Source organism: Callorhinus ursinus, unplaced genomic scaffold (assembly GCF_003265705.2).
Source record: "Callorhinus ursinus isolate GAN/ISIS: 27379988/994484 unplaced genomic scaffold, GSC_fseal_2.0 scaffold7, whole genome shotgun sequence".
Lineage (NCBI taxonomy): Eukaryota > Metazoa > Chordata > Mammalia > Carnivora > Otariidae > Callorhinus > Callorhinus ursinus.
In genome coordinates this window covers 74,075,802-74,093,863 of record NW_027397069.1, presented here as the reverse complement: position 1 = coordinate 74,093,863, position 18,062 = coordinate 74,075,802, and the positions used below count along the sequence as shown (strand labels likewise).

Here is an 18,062-nt window from a genome sequence, read left to right as displayed (position 1 = left end):
AAGTATTTGTCGCCATTAAAATTGTTATTGATTATGTGCATTTGTTTTGGAAGCACTTACAGCAAAGCACTGGGGAGGTCACTCCTCTGGGTGAGTCCCTAACTGACCATTCCTTCTCAGGGAGGGCCCCTCTCTCTTCTTCTGTGCGTTCTTTAAAATGAGCTGTTTTATCTCAGGGCCTCTTTTCTCCTCAGTGCTTCTGACATTGTTGCATCTGCAACTGTGGCTTCAAGTGCCATTTAGATGGCTGACAATTCTTTTTTTTTTTTTAAGATTTTATTTATTTGAGAGAGAGAGCAAGCATGAGCAGGGGCAGAGAGAGAGGGAGAAGCAGACTCCCCACTGAGCAGGAAGCCTGACGTGGGGCTCAAACCCAGGACCCGGGGATCATGACCTGAGCCCAAGTGACTGAGCCACCCAGGTGCCCCTAGATGGCTGACAATTCTTAAATCTGAACTCAGTAGGTCCTAAACTGAACTCATTCCCTGCCCTTCCCTCCCCTCTACTTATTCCTTTCCCTATGATCTATGTTATCTTGGTGAATGGCACATTCACCTTGCTGATCAAACCAGAAACTTGGGTACCATACACAATTCCTTTTTCTTCCTCCCCTCTCATACCCAATCATTAAGTCCTACCAATTCTATAACCGAACTACCTATCAAATCTATACTCTTCTCTCCATTTCCACTACTTCTTTTCCAGCGTATAACCCCTTGCTGTTAATGCAATCTCCTAATTGTTTCTTTTGCTCTCTCCTCAATCCGTTCACCACCCAGCTGCTAGAGTGATTGTTCTAATCTGATTCGTCACTTTCTTACTTTTCAATGGCAATCCACTCTTCTTAGGATAAGGTCTAAACTCTTAAATATGTCCTGTAAAGGGATATATGATTTAGGCTCTGTGTACCTCTCTGGCTTATGTCCTACCATCGTTAGCAGCCTCATCTCCCTTTCCAAAATGGTATCTATCCTCTTTGTTTATACATCTGCATGCTGGTCTTTCTTCATCTTTCCTGGCTCAACTGACCTCCCACTCCTCTACTTCTACCCAAGCTTTCCTACCACGCTCTCTGAATTCTCTTTCCACAGTACACATCTTTAACCTATTCATTGTATGTGTCGTCTTGCCTTATCCCAAACCTGGATCTCTCTACTAAGAGTACTGGTACCTCTGCAGACTTCTGAAATGGAGGTTATTCATTTTTTTCTACTTCAATGCTAATTCCAGACCTTTACTCTTCTAACCTCTTATAAAAATCTCCATGTCTTTGAGGCTAATGCCATCCAGCCAGGCCACCTTTTATTTTTCTTCTTAGTGGTCATCTACCAAAGTTCCCTTTCCTCATCTTTCAGTCACTAAAGACTTTTGTACCTGGTTCACTGTCTTTCTGACAATACCCTAGCTCTCAGATCCTTGAGAACTTGCACTATGTTAACTATGCAACCTACTTCTGCTTTAGCCATCTAATTCCAGGACCACACCTGGAGCCCTGAAATCAGCTGGAACCGCTTCATCTCAAACTGCAAATCTAAACGCTTTATGACCGCAAGTTCTTTTCTGCTCTTGGACTCCTACTACACCTGTTCTTCAACCCACTGGCAGCTCTCTCTTGACTGTCCCACTTTCTTCTTTTCATCTCCCTTTTACTTTTACTATTCTATTTTCTTCTCTATTATCTTGCTTAGATTTCATGGCTCATTACTTAAAACCTCTCTTGCCCTCAATAGCCTTAACTCCCTAGTCTGTGACTCTTCTTCCACCCATATGCTAAGCAAAATCCTAAATCCAGTACAACTGCCCAATGTTTCTATTCCTACATTTAGCCTGCAGGATGATCATCACACAATTGCACTGACTGGTGATTTTTCTTTCATGATCTACACTATCTTCTGATCTCTTAAGAGCTTCCTAGAACTCTATGTTTCTCTGGTCTGGTCTCTTTCCTTATCACAGAAGCTGTTTCAAACCTTCTTTCTCCATACATCCTATTTTATAAAGAAAATCAAAGCTATCCAGAACAACCTGTTTCTACCTCTTGCTACTAGATTTGCAAATACCTGCATTATAAATACTCAGCTATTCTCAAATGTCTTTGCCCTTTGCAATGATATGGATGGAACCTGAGGATATTATGCTAAGCGAAATAAGTCAATCAGAGAAAGACAAGTATCATATAATCTCACCGATATGAGGAATTTGAGAAACAAGACAGAGGATCATAGGGGATGGGAGGGAAAAATGAAATAAGATGAAACCAGAGAGGGATACAAACCATAAGAGACTCTTAATATCAGGAAACAAACCGAGGGTTGCTGGAGTGGAGGGAGGTGGGAGGGATGGGGTGGCTGGGTGATGGACATTGGGAAGGGTATGTACTATGGTGAGCGCTGTGAATTGTGTAAGACTGGTGAATCACAGACCTGTGCCCTTGAAACAAATAATACATTATATGTTAAAAAAAAAAAGATAGATAAAAAAATAAATACCCACCTGTTCATCCTTTCCTACTTAAAAAGCTATGCATCCTGTGGAATGCTGATCCTTCCATTTTTGCTGTGAAGACAATCCCTTCTCTCACATTTTCCAGGATTCTGTCCCATTCATACTTCCTTTATATTTTATATACTATATATTTGGTATATGATATATATATATAATAATTATATTGTATTATATATCTCTCCCTCTCATCGATAAGAAGTGTGCTCAAGTCTCTTCATCTAACATTAACCAACATTCCCCTGGCCTTTTGTGTCTGCCCTCAGCTACTGACCTTTAAATCCCTTTGCTCACATCTATGTCTCTCAAGTGGCCTGAACTCAATTTTCTCTTTCCCTTACACTTTCTCCTCTTGGCTTTTGTGATAGCATTCTCCTGATTCTCCTCCACTTCTCTGATCACTCTGCCCTAGTCTCTTCCATGAGCACTGCTTCCTCTTCTACTCCCTTAAATGTTGGTGTTCCTCTGGATCTCTCTGAGGTCTTCTCTTGCCACATTCCTCCTCCCCAGGCTTTAATTAAAATAGATGTTTTAATAATTAAATTGTAATCTCTCAGAGAATTTGAGAAAGTTATTTCTTACTTAATGAGTATTTTATTATGATTTAAAAACATCTATTAAAGAACATGGCATTAAAACATTTTCTACATTGGTTCTCTACTGTATATTCTCTACTATATGGTTGCAGACCTCAAAACAATTCCTTAACAATACCCTGGTTAAATAAAACAAGTAAACAGAAATTTAACAAATCAAAATTACCTTTATCGCCAAGGTCTCTAAAAAAGGTTGATCCACAACGAGCTGGTTGGATTCCTGCCAGTATATCCTCGATATCCTTTGAATACACATTAAAATCTTTAAATTTAACTTATAAAAGTTCATTTTCTATGTCACCAAAAAAACAAAAAGAAAGGAAGAAAGAACTCTCTCCCCCACATACTGCTTACCTTTTTTGTCAGCTTCTTCACTGAAGTTTTACCTACAGCAAAGAAGAAACTATTTATTACTCATATTCCTTGGTAAAATTCAACTTCCACAAAGAAAGAAAATCATTTAAAAGACAAAACAAACAACTAAATATTTATAAGAAAATAAAGCCTTGGCAATTTTGCTAATATCTTTAAACCAAAATTAAGAGCCAGAGAATTCTAAGCACAAAGACACTATGGGTTTTTATAAAACCTACTTATCAATTTCACTCACCCTATTTCAGACATATAAAATCTTATCACCATTTTTGACTTCTCTTAGTTGTCTGCATCATAAATAAATCCTGCATCATAAATAAATTGTTGTCAAATGATCTAAAAAATCTTTTTGCTTTCACTGATTAAAAGAATACACATTCATCTTTTAGAAAGCTACCTTTTTGAACCCTGAGAAGTTCTCGTTAGTTTACAGCTCTCTAAGCAAATTTAAAAGTCTAGCCAACATGACTATACATTCTAAAGTTATTTTTAATAATTTCCTATTGGATAACAGAGATTTATAATTCTTTCAGGTGTTTAGCCATCCTCTTTATTGCCTGCATCATTTTCCTTTTATCCACTATAATTCTAAAACAATCAGTTGCTTCTTTTGTTGAGGCTTATTCTGATTATAGCCTCACATCATTTACACATCTAGAATACTGAAAAATGTTTTACGTTGTTTCTTATATAAGCCATATGCATCACAAACTTCCCTTTCTGCTCTCAAGATTATCTCATCTATAAAGTTCCTTCAGTACCATTACACGGTCTCTGCAAGTTCAGGCGACAGGTTAAAAAAAAAAAAGAATACTTTTAGATAATGCCTTTTCGATACTTTAGGATGTTTAATTTGGACATTAAATCTACTGGGGACAAATTCTATCATTTGCTGTTAATAAACTGTCAAGATTTTAGTTTTGCATTATTAATGAAAACAGTAGTTGTGAATATGACTATGTCATTTTTAGAAACATCTGTAACGATGTTTATAAACTTAGGTGTTACTATTTTGGGATAATTTTAAACTATGTGTCACCCAATGATAAAGAACCCTAGATTCTAATGTTAGGTGCTAATATATCCTTAGATCAAATAGACAAAAGTTATTTAAATTACAAACCTAAGGGTTTATGTGAATGTGTATACAGAAATATGTGGTAATACGATGGTAATAACAAACCCCAGAAAACTATGTAATAGATGTATTTTATCTACCTTTGTATATTCTATATATATATATATGTATATATAAAGAAGTTGATCATGATTCACATACCTTTTATTGCTTTTCTTCATGTCATGTTCAAATTATTTATTACCAGAGGTACTTTTATTTTTAGACAATTAAGGTTACTCCCCAAAGAGATTAACCCTTGTACTCAACTGAAAAAAGTATTCTAGGAAGTAATAATTGACATCTTGAAGGTGACAATATGAATGGTTTCTAAGTAGTAAGATTATTTCTAAGGGTCTTATATTTGCTTCATATCTAGATTTCTTTTTGGTCTTCTAAAAATCTTTGTGCTTAAAAAAATCCTTCTACTTGAAACTGAGTGAGGAAAGAAGGTAGCATTTGCTTCCCTGCAGCTAGAAGTCTTGATGCCAAATACTTAAGCCAGTAAAATTCAATACTATATGAATAAAATGCAATAATAAAGTCATGAATTAATTGATAATATAACACCAGAATCACATGTAAGAATGAAATTGTAAAACCCTATTGAGGCAGATTCCATTATCTGTCCTTCCTTTTATGTAGCCCAGTGCTTGGCATTTAAATATCTGTTGAATAACTGAATAAAAATTAGAAAAGATTCCAGAATGCCTTATTATTCAGATCCTTGCCTTTAAGTGGCTAATAATTTATTATCCTCATTTTATAAATAAAACAAATAAGACTGACTGATGGGCAAGAGGAATGAGGTCATAATATGGGCACTGGAGGATTTTTCTTCTCATCCAGATTTTTCAAAAACAGGTGTCAGTTCCATTAAAGTAGTTATTGGGAACCACTCTCAACACTTCAGGAAACTTCACAGAACTGAATGATAAGCACTGGTTATTTCATGTTGATTACAAGTTCTGCTTGGTACCTGAATATGTATTTGATTATCAAAAATGGAGAAACTGTGTACCTAATGAGCTTCTTTTGTAAAAAATATTTTTTTCAAAATGGAATCAATAATTAGAAAATGACAAAGAAATTACTTTAGCTGACAAAAAGAGGTCATTTTCTTACATAAAATTTTTAGATTAAAAAAAAAAGTCACTGTTACCAGGGATGAACGTCTAATTTCACTTGTTTCCCCTTTCTCCTAAGTTAACAAACTTTTCCTTGAGTAAGAGAAGGGGTTGTAGTGTTTCAAACCCAGAACACCAGGGTAGGGGGTGTCTCACCCAGATGTGCCTACTTGTATACCACTTGTTCATGCACTGTACCAAAGAGACCACAAATCAAAGTAAGAGGTCATGGTCTGATCTGTGGTATGATGAGCCACGACCTTTGTTCCTCTGACAGCAATTACAACATCAGGACATATTAAATATACCCAAATAGTTTTGCCATATTTTTCTATTTAAGAATGGAAACCAACTGTACATAATCTAAATTTTTTGTGTGTGTTTGTTTGGACTGTCTGGGTTTTTTGGAGGGAGGGGAAAACTCCTGCTTTTCTTCCTTTGGTTATTTCTATTTTCACACACATAAAAAACCCAGTCTTTTTATATGCATAGCTATTTCATATATATTTGTGTACTCATATACGGAAATAACAGAATGGGGGAAAGAACTTAACAGCAAAAGATAGAGCTAGAGTTGAGGCTGTAATGTTTTACTGTATGAGCATGAAGAATGGAAAATACATTGTGGTTTTTCTTGGCAGGGGAAGGCACAGATCTTGAAGATCTATGAAGCACTACAGTGGAATTCTGGCTCAGGAAGTAGAATGTTTTTAAAGGTCTCCACCTCTTGTAGAGATTCCACCATGTGGCTTTCAATGTTTACAGAGGATTTCTGAAGTAAAAATCAGGAACAAGCACATCTTTTTATAGGCAACCAGCCATTTTAATACTTAAAATAAATAAAACTGCATTAATACATATTAAGTATTGTTACAGGTCAAATAAATCTTTACCTCTAGCTAAAATATAGTTATTTGATGATTGTAACTATAAAAAATTATTAATGGTATGTAATTCAATTTCATTTTGCTGTAGGTAAGTGAACTTTGATACATAACAATTAAACAGAGACAATGACATCATTTATATCTTTTGCATGAATATATGGAACAACTTGGCATCAGTGTTAGAATTAGAATGAGACAGAGCTAGTTAGAATTTGTGTAAGACAGAGCTAGTTACTCCAATACTTGCTTGAATTCAGTCACAGCTATTATGGAAACTGAGGGAGAAAATGACACATTAGCAAAACAAACTTCTTAATATCACTAATAAAAATGATAACTGAAGGCAAAAAAAGGAGGGCAAATTAAATGGTGCTATTTTCCTTCAACAAAGCATGTGGCTTGCTTATTTCTGCTGGAATATTTAAATAGAGCAAGAGATATCCTCTGGTTGGTATTTCTTCTAGAAGGAGACAAATAGTGATCTCCTAAAATGTTTGAAAGTGGCCTACTTGTCCACTTTGCTAAACTGCTCTTCAAATACATTTAAATTATTTTTGAAGGGAAAACAAGTGACTTTTTTTTTTTGCAACCTCAAGTACTGTGAAATAATTAAGAACAACATTATACACAACAAATTAATTACAGTTTAAGAGCTGATATAAAGGGGGAAATACAGCAGCTAAGAAACTAAATAATGGGGAGAGGGGAAGATAGGGAGAGCTTCAAATAAGAGATGCTGAAGTGAAAATCTGAAGGATTAGCATGAATTAGCTCAGAGAAGTGGGGTTAAAAGCATTATGTGAACAGCATGTGCAGTACTGAGACAGGGAGAGTTGGAACACTAGGAACACAGAGTAGGGCCTGTCAGTCACTTCTATTGTGATGAGGAGGGAGAGGGCGAGTGGTAGTTTTGGTGGCAGGAAGTTGAGGTAATTGCTATTTAAAGACTTCTATTTTCCCTTTGAGTAGGTGATCAGATAGTTTGCTAGAACATGTAGGAGAAAGTGTAAGAAACTTAGCATGATGCATCAGAGATTGCTAGTATAAAGAAAAACAACTGATTTTCATATAGAGATGTGCAATAACCTGACCCTGATAATTCACTTAATTTTAGAAGTTTTATTATTTGTAGATGCTTTGGGATTTTCTACATAGATAACATGTCTCTGACCAAATACAGCTTTAGCTCTTCCTTTTAAATCTATAGGTCTCATTTTTTTCCTTGCCTTTTGGCACTGGCTAGGACTTCCAGTACAGTGTTGAATATAAAAGTTAAGAATGGAGAGCCTTGCCTAGTTCTTGATCTTGGGGGCAAAGTAGTCAAACTTTCACCATTAAAAATGATATTAGCAACTGGCTTTATGTCCATAAGGCCTTTTAGGAATTAGCCTCAAAAGTGCCATACTGTCATTTCCACTCATGTTTTGTGAATTGAAGCAGTTACAAAGTTTCAAGGGGAGGGGACATAGGCTCCACCTCTTGCTGGCAAAGCTGTGGAAGAGTATATAGGGCCAGAAATAGTATTGCAGCCATTTTTGGAAATACTATCTGCTACAGCACCTTAACTGATTTATCACCTCATGTGCAATATGATCTTGTGTTCTTTACCAAAGGGAATTCTATCCATTCTTCTCATACCTTCTGTTAAGTCCTGATTACTCCAGCCATTACTGACCTTTCCACTGAAACTTTACCACACTGAAGACCATCTATTACCCACTCTTGTACTAGATAGTAAATTCTACTAATACAACAATGTCTGTTTTATTCACCACTATATCCCAATGCCCAACAGTGCCTGTGGGTTTTAAACCTGTTCTTCTCACACAGGAAAATGCATACTCCCCAGTTGGGGATGGGTTGGAGATGAGCCAGGGGACACGTAAGTCTTGAGTTATTTGCCATGATGCAGTTTGACAACTAAGGAAATCCTTACTGGGCTCCATCTTAGGAATGTGTATGTTTCTAAGAAAGGCCAGGGTAGAAATGTCTAAGGGTGTAGAATGACCAATTGGAAAATTTGTTACCTTTGTATAGTGTTCAAATGCTGTGAGAGCAGATTATACTTACAGCCCTGGTCTACTCAGGTACTGACTTCATGTTTAACTGGAGGAATGAGAATAAGACTTCTTAGTGAGTCCTTGGAGGCCTAACACAGCAAATGTTTTTTGGAAAATGAGTTTATCATCTATCTGTGCTTTTAAAACTTTTAATTATATTTAAAAAAGCTACCTCCTATAAATCAGTTCACTTTTTTATTAGAATTACACTAGATGAATGTTTTGGTTTACATACCTGCTTAGACCCACAAGAAGTTCTCTGATATTAGAAAAGTATATAGTCATGTTTTTATTATTTTAGTGCCTCCATTTATTTTTCCTAAAGTATAATTTTAAAACCAATATTTTCAACTGGGTACAAGAGTTGGTATTTTTTATACATGCATTTTGTATAGCTTTATTATTATATATGTTATTATGATATATTTCATATACCATAAAAGCCATCCATTAAGCTGTAGAGTTCAATAGTTTTTCGTATATTCAGAGTTGTATGATCATCACCACAATCTAACTTCAGAACATGTTATCACCCCAAAAAGAATGAAAACCCATTAGCAGTCACTCTTCCTCTCCTACTCCTAGGCAACTGCGAATCTACTTTGTCATTATAGATCTGCCTATTCTGGACATTTCACATAAATGGAATCATACAGTCACATTTGTGACTGGATTCTTTCATTTGGCATAATATTTTCAAGGTTCATGCATGTTGTAGCATGTATCAGTACTTCATTTTTTAAAAAAGTTGGATAATATCTCATTGTGTGAATCTACCGTATTTTGTTGATCCATTCATCTGTTGGTGGATATTTAGGTTGTTTCTGTTTGTTGGCTATTGTGAATAATGTTGCTATGAACATTCATGTGCAAATTTTTGTGTGGAGGTATGTTTTTACTTCTCTTGGATGGCACACCTAGGAGTAAAAATGCTGAGTCATATGGTAATTCTATGTTTAACATTTTGAGGAAATGCTGAATTGTTTTTCAAAGTGGCTGTACCAGGTTACATTCCCATAAGTAACATGTGAGGATTCCAATTTCACCACATCCTTGTCAAAGACTGGTATTTCAATACAAGAAATTTGAAGCATAAACTTAAAACTAAAGGAAATCTGGAATATCTTGGAATCACAATGGGCTATGTGAGACAGGTCACTGTCTCAGAGGTGCCCCAACAATGAATGTACGCAGGTTTGAACTGCATGGGTCCTCTTATACATGGGTTTTTTCAATAAATACATATAGTACTGTAAATGTATTTTCTCTTTATGATTATCTTAACATTTTTTCTCTAGCCTACTTTATCGTAAGAATACAGTGTAAAATATGTATAACATATAGAATATGTGTTATTCGACTATGCTATCAAGTAAGGCTATTAGTAATTAAATTACTGGGGAGTCAAAAGTTATATATGTATTTTTTACTACATCAGGGGTTGGCACCCCTAACTCCTGCATTGTTCAAGGATCAACTGTACTATGAGGAATCTACTTCAGACACAACTAATAAACTGAAACTAAGCATAAGCTACGGTCAATTTAAAAAGCATAAGACAGACTAAGAAGTTTACTTAAAATTTAAGTTTTGGGGCGCCTGGGTGGCTCAGTCAGTTAAGAGGCTGCCTTTGGCTCAGATCATGATCTCAGGCTCCTGGAATCGAGCCGCATGTTGCTTCTCCCTCTCCCTCTGTGCTCTCCCGCCCTCTCTTTCTCAAATAAATAAATAAAATCTTTAAAAAAAAATAAAATGTAAGTTTGGGGGCGTTTGGCTGGCCCAGTCAGAAGAGTATGCAACTCTTAATCTTAGGGTCATGAGTTCAAGCCCCAGATGGGTGTAGAGATTACTTAAAAATGAATAAATGTATTAAAAAACTTAAAAAAATACAATGTAGGTTTTATTAGTAGGGAGATGTAATTGAGCCTAAACCCTATTGTCTCTTTAAGAAAACTTACAGAAATAACTACATAGAACTCTTTGTCACACAACAGCATTTAAAAAACAATGATGAAATATTTCAGTAAAATCATCCCCAGTTTTTTCACTGAAAAAGAAAGAAGCTGGTGCAAAGACTTCTTTAGGGAAACAGTCTTTTCAACAAATGGTACTGGGACAACTTGGATGGATATCCAAATGCAAAAGAATGAATCTGGACCCCTACCTCTTACTATATACAAAATTAACTTGAAGAGAATCATAAATCTAAATATGAGAACTAAAACTATAAAACTTTTAAAACAGGTGAAAATCTTCATGAACTTAACAGTTAGTTTACAGTTTCTTTGGTATGACACCACAGCACAAGCAACAAAAGGAAAAAATGGACAAATTGGACTTCATCAAAATTAAAAACTTTTGTGTATTAAAGCAGACTATTAAAAAAGGGAAAAGATAACATACAGAATGGGAGAACATTTCTGCAAGTCATTTATCTGATAATGGTCTAATATTCAGAATTTATAAAGAACTCTTACAACTCAACGTTAAAAAGCTAAATAAGACAAGTAAAAGTGGGTAAAAAATATGAAGACATTTTCCCAAAGAAGACATTCAAGTGACCAAAATGCACACAACTGGATGCTCAATATCATTCCTTAGGAAAATGTAAATGAAAACGACAAGATAACATTTTACACTCACTAGGATGGTTATAATAAAAAGCAAAAATTGGAAAATAACAAGTTTAGAGGAGGATGTAGAGAAAGCAGAACCCTCATACCCTCATATAAAAATGGTGCAGCCTCTGTGGAAAATAGTCTGGCAATTCCTCAAAAAGTTAAACAGAATTACCATATGACCTAGTATTCTACTCCTAGGTATATACCCAAGAAAAGTGAAAACGTTAATACACGCAAAAAAACCTATACATCAATGTTCAGGGAAGTGTTTGGTTATCTATAATAACCAAAAAGTAGAAACAACCATCAGCTGATGAATGAAAAAAGAATGTCATATCCATGAAAGAGAATATATTCAGCCATTAAAAAAATGAAGTAGTATATACTATAACATAATACTATAACATAATGAACATTATGCTAACTGAAAGAAGTCAGACACAAAAGGACAAATACTATATGATTCCACTCATGTGTTATCTAGAATAGGCAAATTCATAGAGACAGAAAGTAAATTAGGAATATAACAAAGATAGGCAGGGCAGAGAGAGGGAGAGGGTGTTACTGATTGATCCCAGGGTCCTATCTCAAACCTTCAGAACCAACATCATCAGGGGAGACAGGAACAGAACTTGAGATTTTTAACAAGTGCTCCAGGTGAATTTACTATCAAACAAGTTTATGAAATTCTTTGTTATCACATGTGATTAGAAAGAATTAGAATTAGAAAGAATGAAATTATACCTAATTTTACAGAGCTGGAAACAGTCTCAGAGAGACTTGGAGACTAGCCCCAAATCAACAGCTGTAGTAGTGGCAAAGATAAGAACTCTGTATTTTAACTGCAACCATTTTAAAAGTTAAGATTCATTTGTGGAATTCCAAAAGTCCAAGATAAATCCACAAAGACATGGGCTCACATAAGCAACTTTGGCACATGCACCATAATAAATTTCTATGGTCATCCTAATTACAACACTTTTCAGAGTAAATTGTCAATGCCAACAGGTTAAACTGAATTTGGCTTTTTTGCTTAAAATCTATGTTGTAAGTATAAATATAGGCATGCAACATACGTATGGAACAGTCAGGACCAGAACGGGGCAAAATTCCTGTGGTAACTTTCTAATGGCCTTACTCCTCTTTTCCAACACTCCCTGACATCTCTTCTGTGACTTGTTTTTACTTGCACTTGGCTTTTGGTAATAGAGGGTTAAGCTGTGACTTCATTTTTTTTTTTAAAGATTTTATTTATTTATTTGACAGAGAGAGACACAGCGAGAGAGGGAACACAAGCAGGGGGAGTGGGAGAAGGAGAAGCAGGCTTCCCGCCGAGCAGGGAGCCCCATGTGGGGCTCGATGCCAGGACGCTGGGATCATGACCTGAGCTGAAGGCAGACGCTTAACGACTGAGCCACCCCATTCTTAAAGGGATTTATATTATAAAAGAGCTCCTGGTTGTGGGAAAACTTTTCAAGAATTAAGCTAAAATCAAAGTCCAACAAGTGGTGGAACAGATATTTTTCACGGGGTAATGGTAGCACTGAGTATTCCCTCAAATATTATTACCAATAACGATTATAAAGTGTAGCTGCATAAATAGGAGCTACAAACATCTGCTTTCTCTGTCTTAAGAAAGAGTTCTTAAGGTAAAAATCACTCTATTATCTCAGCCCAGACACTTGGTTTTCCAAAGCTACATAAATTTATTAATGTTTGGTTTTCAGTTTTTAACCATTGAAACTCAAGCTAAGATACAACTAAAAATACTTACTGTGGGGGGGGCAATTTTGGGAATAATACTGTAAAATCTTTAAAAGATATAGAAAAGAATGAAATAACTAAAATCACTCATAATTCGAGAATTCAGATATAACAACTGCCAATATTTTTGCATTTTCCCTAAGAAGAATAACAATTTTATGAAGTAGCTAAAATTTCAGAGCTCTCTATATGCCAGGAACTCAGTGCTCTACGTGTATTACCTTACCTTATGGAATCTTTACTCTCTGAGGTAGGTACTAATAGCATTCCCATTTCACTGATGAAGAAATCTAGGCTTGAAGAGCTTAAATAACTGCCCACAGACACACTACTACTAAAGGGCAGAGTCGGCATCCAAACTCAGTTTCTGTGCTATTCCAGGACCTGTACTATCAACTATGATACATAATAATACTACTGTTTTTTTTTTTCCTCATCTTTGTATGCTGACTCCAACCATCTCTTGATCCCACTGGGTCCCACAATCTATTTGATACCACCATCTTTTCATTATTCCTTGGCTGCTTATGTTGTAACTTCCCATCTGGCTGAGCTTCAATGGTCAACCATTATAATCATTCCCTTGCTTCTATTTCCCTTTGTCATATGCTCTTGGCTGACCCCAACCCTTGTTAGATCGAACTCTCTGCCTTCTCCACCCCAACACCGTACAGCTGAACATGGAGAAAAGTAACCACAGTCAGCTGATTAGATTCATTTTAAATTTATAAGTAATGACCTCAACTGGCATTATGATAAGGCTATTGGTGATCATTACACTTCTCAATCTTTACAATCAAACCTATTTTAGAAGACTACTTGGCAAAACTCCAATACCCCTTCTTCACTCTCAGCGGATGACCTGACCTGGATTCTTAACTGAGAAATAGAAACATAACTTCTACAAGCACCCACCATGTAGTAGGTCTTTTCTAATGCCAAGTTTCCACTGTGTTATTAGTCTCTTTCCTCTCTTGGCTTCTCAAGGACTTTGTCCTAGAAATTCTTCTTTCTCTTTCCTGCACTGTCAAGTTTTTCTCTCATCTGTCAACACATATACAATTGTTTCTCCTGTCTTAAAAAAATCCTTTCTTGATCTCAATTCCACTTCCATCTACTGCTTCAACTCTCTCTTTTATGGCAAACCCCTCAGTGTCCTTTTTTGTTTCTTCCACTTTCTCTTTTCCCATTTCCATTAAAAACGACTCTAGTTAGGCTTTCCTTTTCACACCACTCCACCAAAACTGTTCCTATGAAAGTCACCAATAAATCCTCATGTTGCCAAATCCAGTGGTCAGTCCATTCATTTACTTACTTGTTTTTTAACTGAAGTATAGTTGGCAAACAATATATTAGTGTCAGGTATACAACACAGTGATTCAACATTTAACATACATTATGAAATGCTCACCATGACAAGTGTAGCTACCATCCATCACCATACAAAGTTATTACAATGTTATTGATTATATTCCCTATGCTGTACTTTACATTCCCCTGGCCTATTTATTTGATAACTGGAACTGTGTACCCCTTAATCCCCCCTCATCTATTTACCCATCCCACAACCCACCTCCCCTTTGGCAACCACCAGCTTGTTTTTTGTATTTATGAGTCTGTTTCTGCTTTGTTTGTCCATCTGTTTTGGTTTTTAGATTCCACATATAAGTGAAATCATACTGTACTTGTCTTTGTCTGACTTTTTTCACTTAGCTTAATACCCTCTAGGTCCATTTTTTCACTTAGCTTAATACCCTCTAGGTCCATCAATGTTGTTGTAAATGACAAGATTTCATTTTTTTAATGGCTGAGTAATATTCCATTGTGGTCTAAAGATAGACCACATCTTTTCTCCCCCTTCTTTTTTCTATGACTATAGTTGACACACAATGTAATATTAGTTTCAGGTGTACAACACAGTGATCTGACAAGTTCATACATTACGCTATGTTCACAAGTGTAGCTACCATTTGTCCCAAGATATACTGCATCTTTATCCATTTATCCACTGATGGACATTTGGGTTGCTTCCATACCTGGCTATTGTAAATGATGCTGCAATGAACACAGGGGTGCAGCTACCTTTTCAAATCATTGTTTTCATTTTCTTCAGGTAAATACCCAGAAGTGAATATTTCTATTTTTAATTTTTTGAGGAACCACCATACTGTTTTCCATAATAGTTACACCAATTTATATTCCTACCAACAGTGCACAAGTCCCTTTGTTCCACATCCTTGCCAATACTTACATTTCTTATCTTTTTGACACTAGCCATTCTGACAGGTATACAGTGATGTCACTGTGGTTTTGATTTGCATTTCTCTGGTGATTAGTGATGTTCAGCATCTTGACATGTGCCTGTTGGCCATGTGTTTCCTTTTTTTTGAAAAATGTCTATTCAGGCCCTCTATCCATTTTTTTAATCAGACTGGATATCAGCCCCTTATCAGATATATCATTTGCAAATATCTTTCCCATTCAGTAGGTTGTCTTTTCATTTTGTTGACAGTTTCCTTGTTATGCAAAAGCTTTTTAGTTTGCTGTAGTCCCAATTGTTTATTACTACTTTTGTGGTCCTTGCCAAGGAGACAGATCCAAAACAATATTGCTAAGACTGATGTCCAAAAGTTCATCACCTATGTTTTCTTTTAGGAATTTTATGGTTTCAGGTCTCATTTAGGTCTTCAATCCATTTTATTTTTGTATGTGGCATAAGATAGTGGTCCAGTTTCATTCTTTTGCATATAGCTGTCCAAGTTTCCCAACACCATTTATTTAGAGAGATTGTCTTTTCCCCACTTTGTAATCCTGTCTCCTTTGTTGTAGATTAATTGACCATATAAATGTGGGTTTATTTCTGGGCTCTCTATTCTGTTCCATTGATCTATGTGTCTATTTTTGTGCTAGTACCATACTGTTTCGATTACTATGACTTTGCAATATAGTCTCAAATCTAGTTCTGCTGTTCGCTCAAGATTTTTGGCTATCATGGATCTTTTGTAGTTCCATACAAATTTTTAAGATCATTTGTTCTAGTTCTGTGAAAAAAAATGCTACTGGAATTTTGATAGGGATTGCACTGAGTCTGCAGATTGCTTTGGGAAATATGGACATTTTAACCATTTTTCTTTTTTAAAAATTTTTTATTGTTATGTTAATCACCATACATTACATTAGTTCTTGATGTAGTGTTCCATGATTCATTGTTTGTGCATAACACCCAGTGCTCCACGCAGAATGTGCCCTCTTTAATACCCATCACCAGGCTAACCCATCCCCCCACCCTCCTCCCCTCTAGAACCCTCAGTTTGTTTTTCAGAGTCCATCGTCTCTCATGGTTCGTCTCCCCCTCCGACTTAATCCCCTTCATTCTTCCCCTCCTGCTATCTTCTTCTATTTTTTCTTAACATATGTTGCATTGTTTCAGAAGTACAGATCTGTGATTCAACAGCCTTGCACAATTCACAGCGCTCACCATAGCACATACCCACCCCAATGTCTATCACCCAGCCACCCCCTCCCTCCCAACCCCCACCACTCCAGCAACACTCAGTTTGTTTCCTGAGATTAAGAATTCCTCATATCAGTGAGGTCATATGATACATGTCTTTCTCTGATTGACTTATTTCACTCAGCATAACACCCTCCAGTTCCATCCACATCGCTGCAAATGGCAAGATCTCATTCCTTTTGATGGCTGCATAATATTCCATTGTGTATATATACCACATCTTCTTTATCCATTCATCTGTCGACGGACATCTTGGCTCTTAACCATTTAATTTTTCTAATGCATGAGCATGGTATACCTTTCCATTTATTTGTATCATCTTCAATATCTCTCATCAATGTCTTACAGTTTTCAGAGTACAGGTCTTTCACCTTCTTGGTTAAATTTATTCCTAGGTATCTTATTCTCTTGGTGCAATTGTAAATGAGACTGTTTTCTTGGTTTCTCTTTCTGTTAGTTTGTAATTAGGGAAGAGAAATGCAACAGATTTCTGTATATTAATTTTGTATCCTATGATTTTACTGAATTCAGTTATTAGTTCTAACAGTTTTTTGGTGGAGTCCTTATGGTCTCCGTATACAGTACCATGTCATCTGCAAATAGGGACAGTTTTACTTCTTTTCCAGTTTGGATGCTTTGTATTTCTTATTTTTGTCTGATGGCCGCGGTTAGCACTCCTAGTACTATGTTGAATAAAAGTGGTGAGAGTTAGTAGTAGGAGAGAAATGATAAAGATCAGACAAAAAAATGAAACAGAAACTTAAGACGACATCAATACAACTAAGAGCTGGTTCTCTGAAAAGATAAACTCAAACTATTCCAAAAAACTGAAGGAGTCTCAGGGAGTTAAGCTCTGCTGATTTTCAAAGCCAGATGTTATGGGGGCTTGCCTTCCTGGTGCAGATCCCCAGGAAGGGGGAGCCCGATGTGGGGCTTGATCCCCTATATCCCCAGGGTGAACCTCTGTGCCATTGATATCCCTTTGGCCTATGATTTTCTATGCTGGGGATTTGACTCCCCACCTAACCATGTCTCTGCCCCCCCACTTGTCTTGATTTGGCTTTTCCTTCATGTCTTTAGCTGTGGAATAGCTACTCTGCTAGTCTTCAGGTTGTTCTCAGAGTTGCTATACATGTAGTTACTGCTCAGTCTGTTTACGGGAAGAGGCGAACTCAGTATCTTCTTACTCTGTCATCTTCCCCACACCACCTTCAACGGTCAATTCTTACTCCGTGTCTTACTTGACTTGTCATTGACATTTTTCATGGCTGATTATTCCTTCCTCCTTGAAACACTTTCCTGAACTTTGCAATACTACTTTACTGACTTTCCTCTTTTTTAACTGCCCCTACTTGGTTTCTTTTACTGCTTTCTGCCTCATCTCTCCAACTCTACATGCCAGAATACCTCAGGGCTCATTCCTTTTACTGCTTATTTTTCTATCTAAACTCATTTTTGCAGTCTCATCAAGTCTCTTAGCTTTAAATAGCATGAATTTA

The 18,062-nt window shown here is 36.3% G+C and overlaps 1 protein-coding gene across 4 annotated transcripts in view; it reads right to left on the bottom strand.

Moving 5' to 3' along the window:
* The window catches only part of MICU2 (mitochondrial calcium uptake 2), a 171,717-nt gene that overhangs the window by 97,429 nt on the left and 56,226 nt on the right, over window positions 1-18,062 (bottom strand). For 2 of the 4 annotated variants that reach the window (XM_025875190.2, XM_025875191.2), the window contains exons 3-4: window positions 3,453-3,484; window positions 3,265-3,340 (exon numbers count right to left, since the gene is read on the bottom strand). In XM_025875190.2, coding sequence (XP_025730975.1) covers window positions 3,265-3,340; window positions 3,453-3,484 — 108 coding nt within the window. Of the gene's footprint in view, window positions 1-3,264; window positions 3,373-3,452; window positions 3,485-18,062 lie in introns of all 4 variants that reach the window. The other 2 variants (XM_073894798.1, XM_073894799.1) reach the window with 1 other exon arrangement.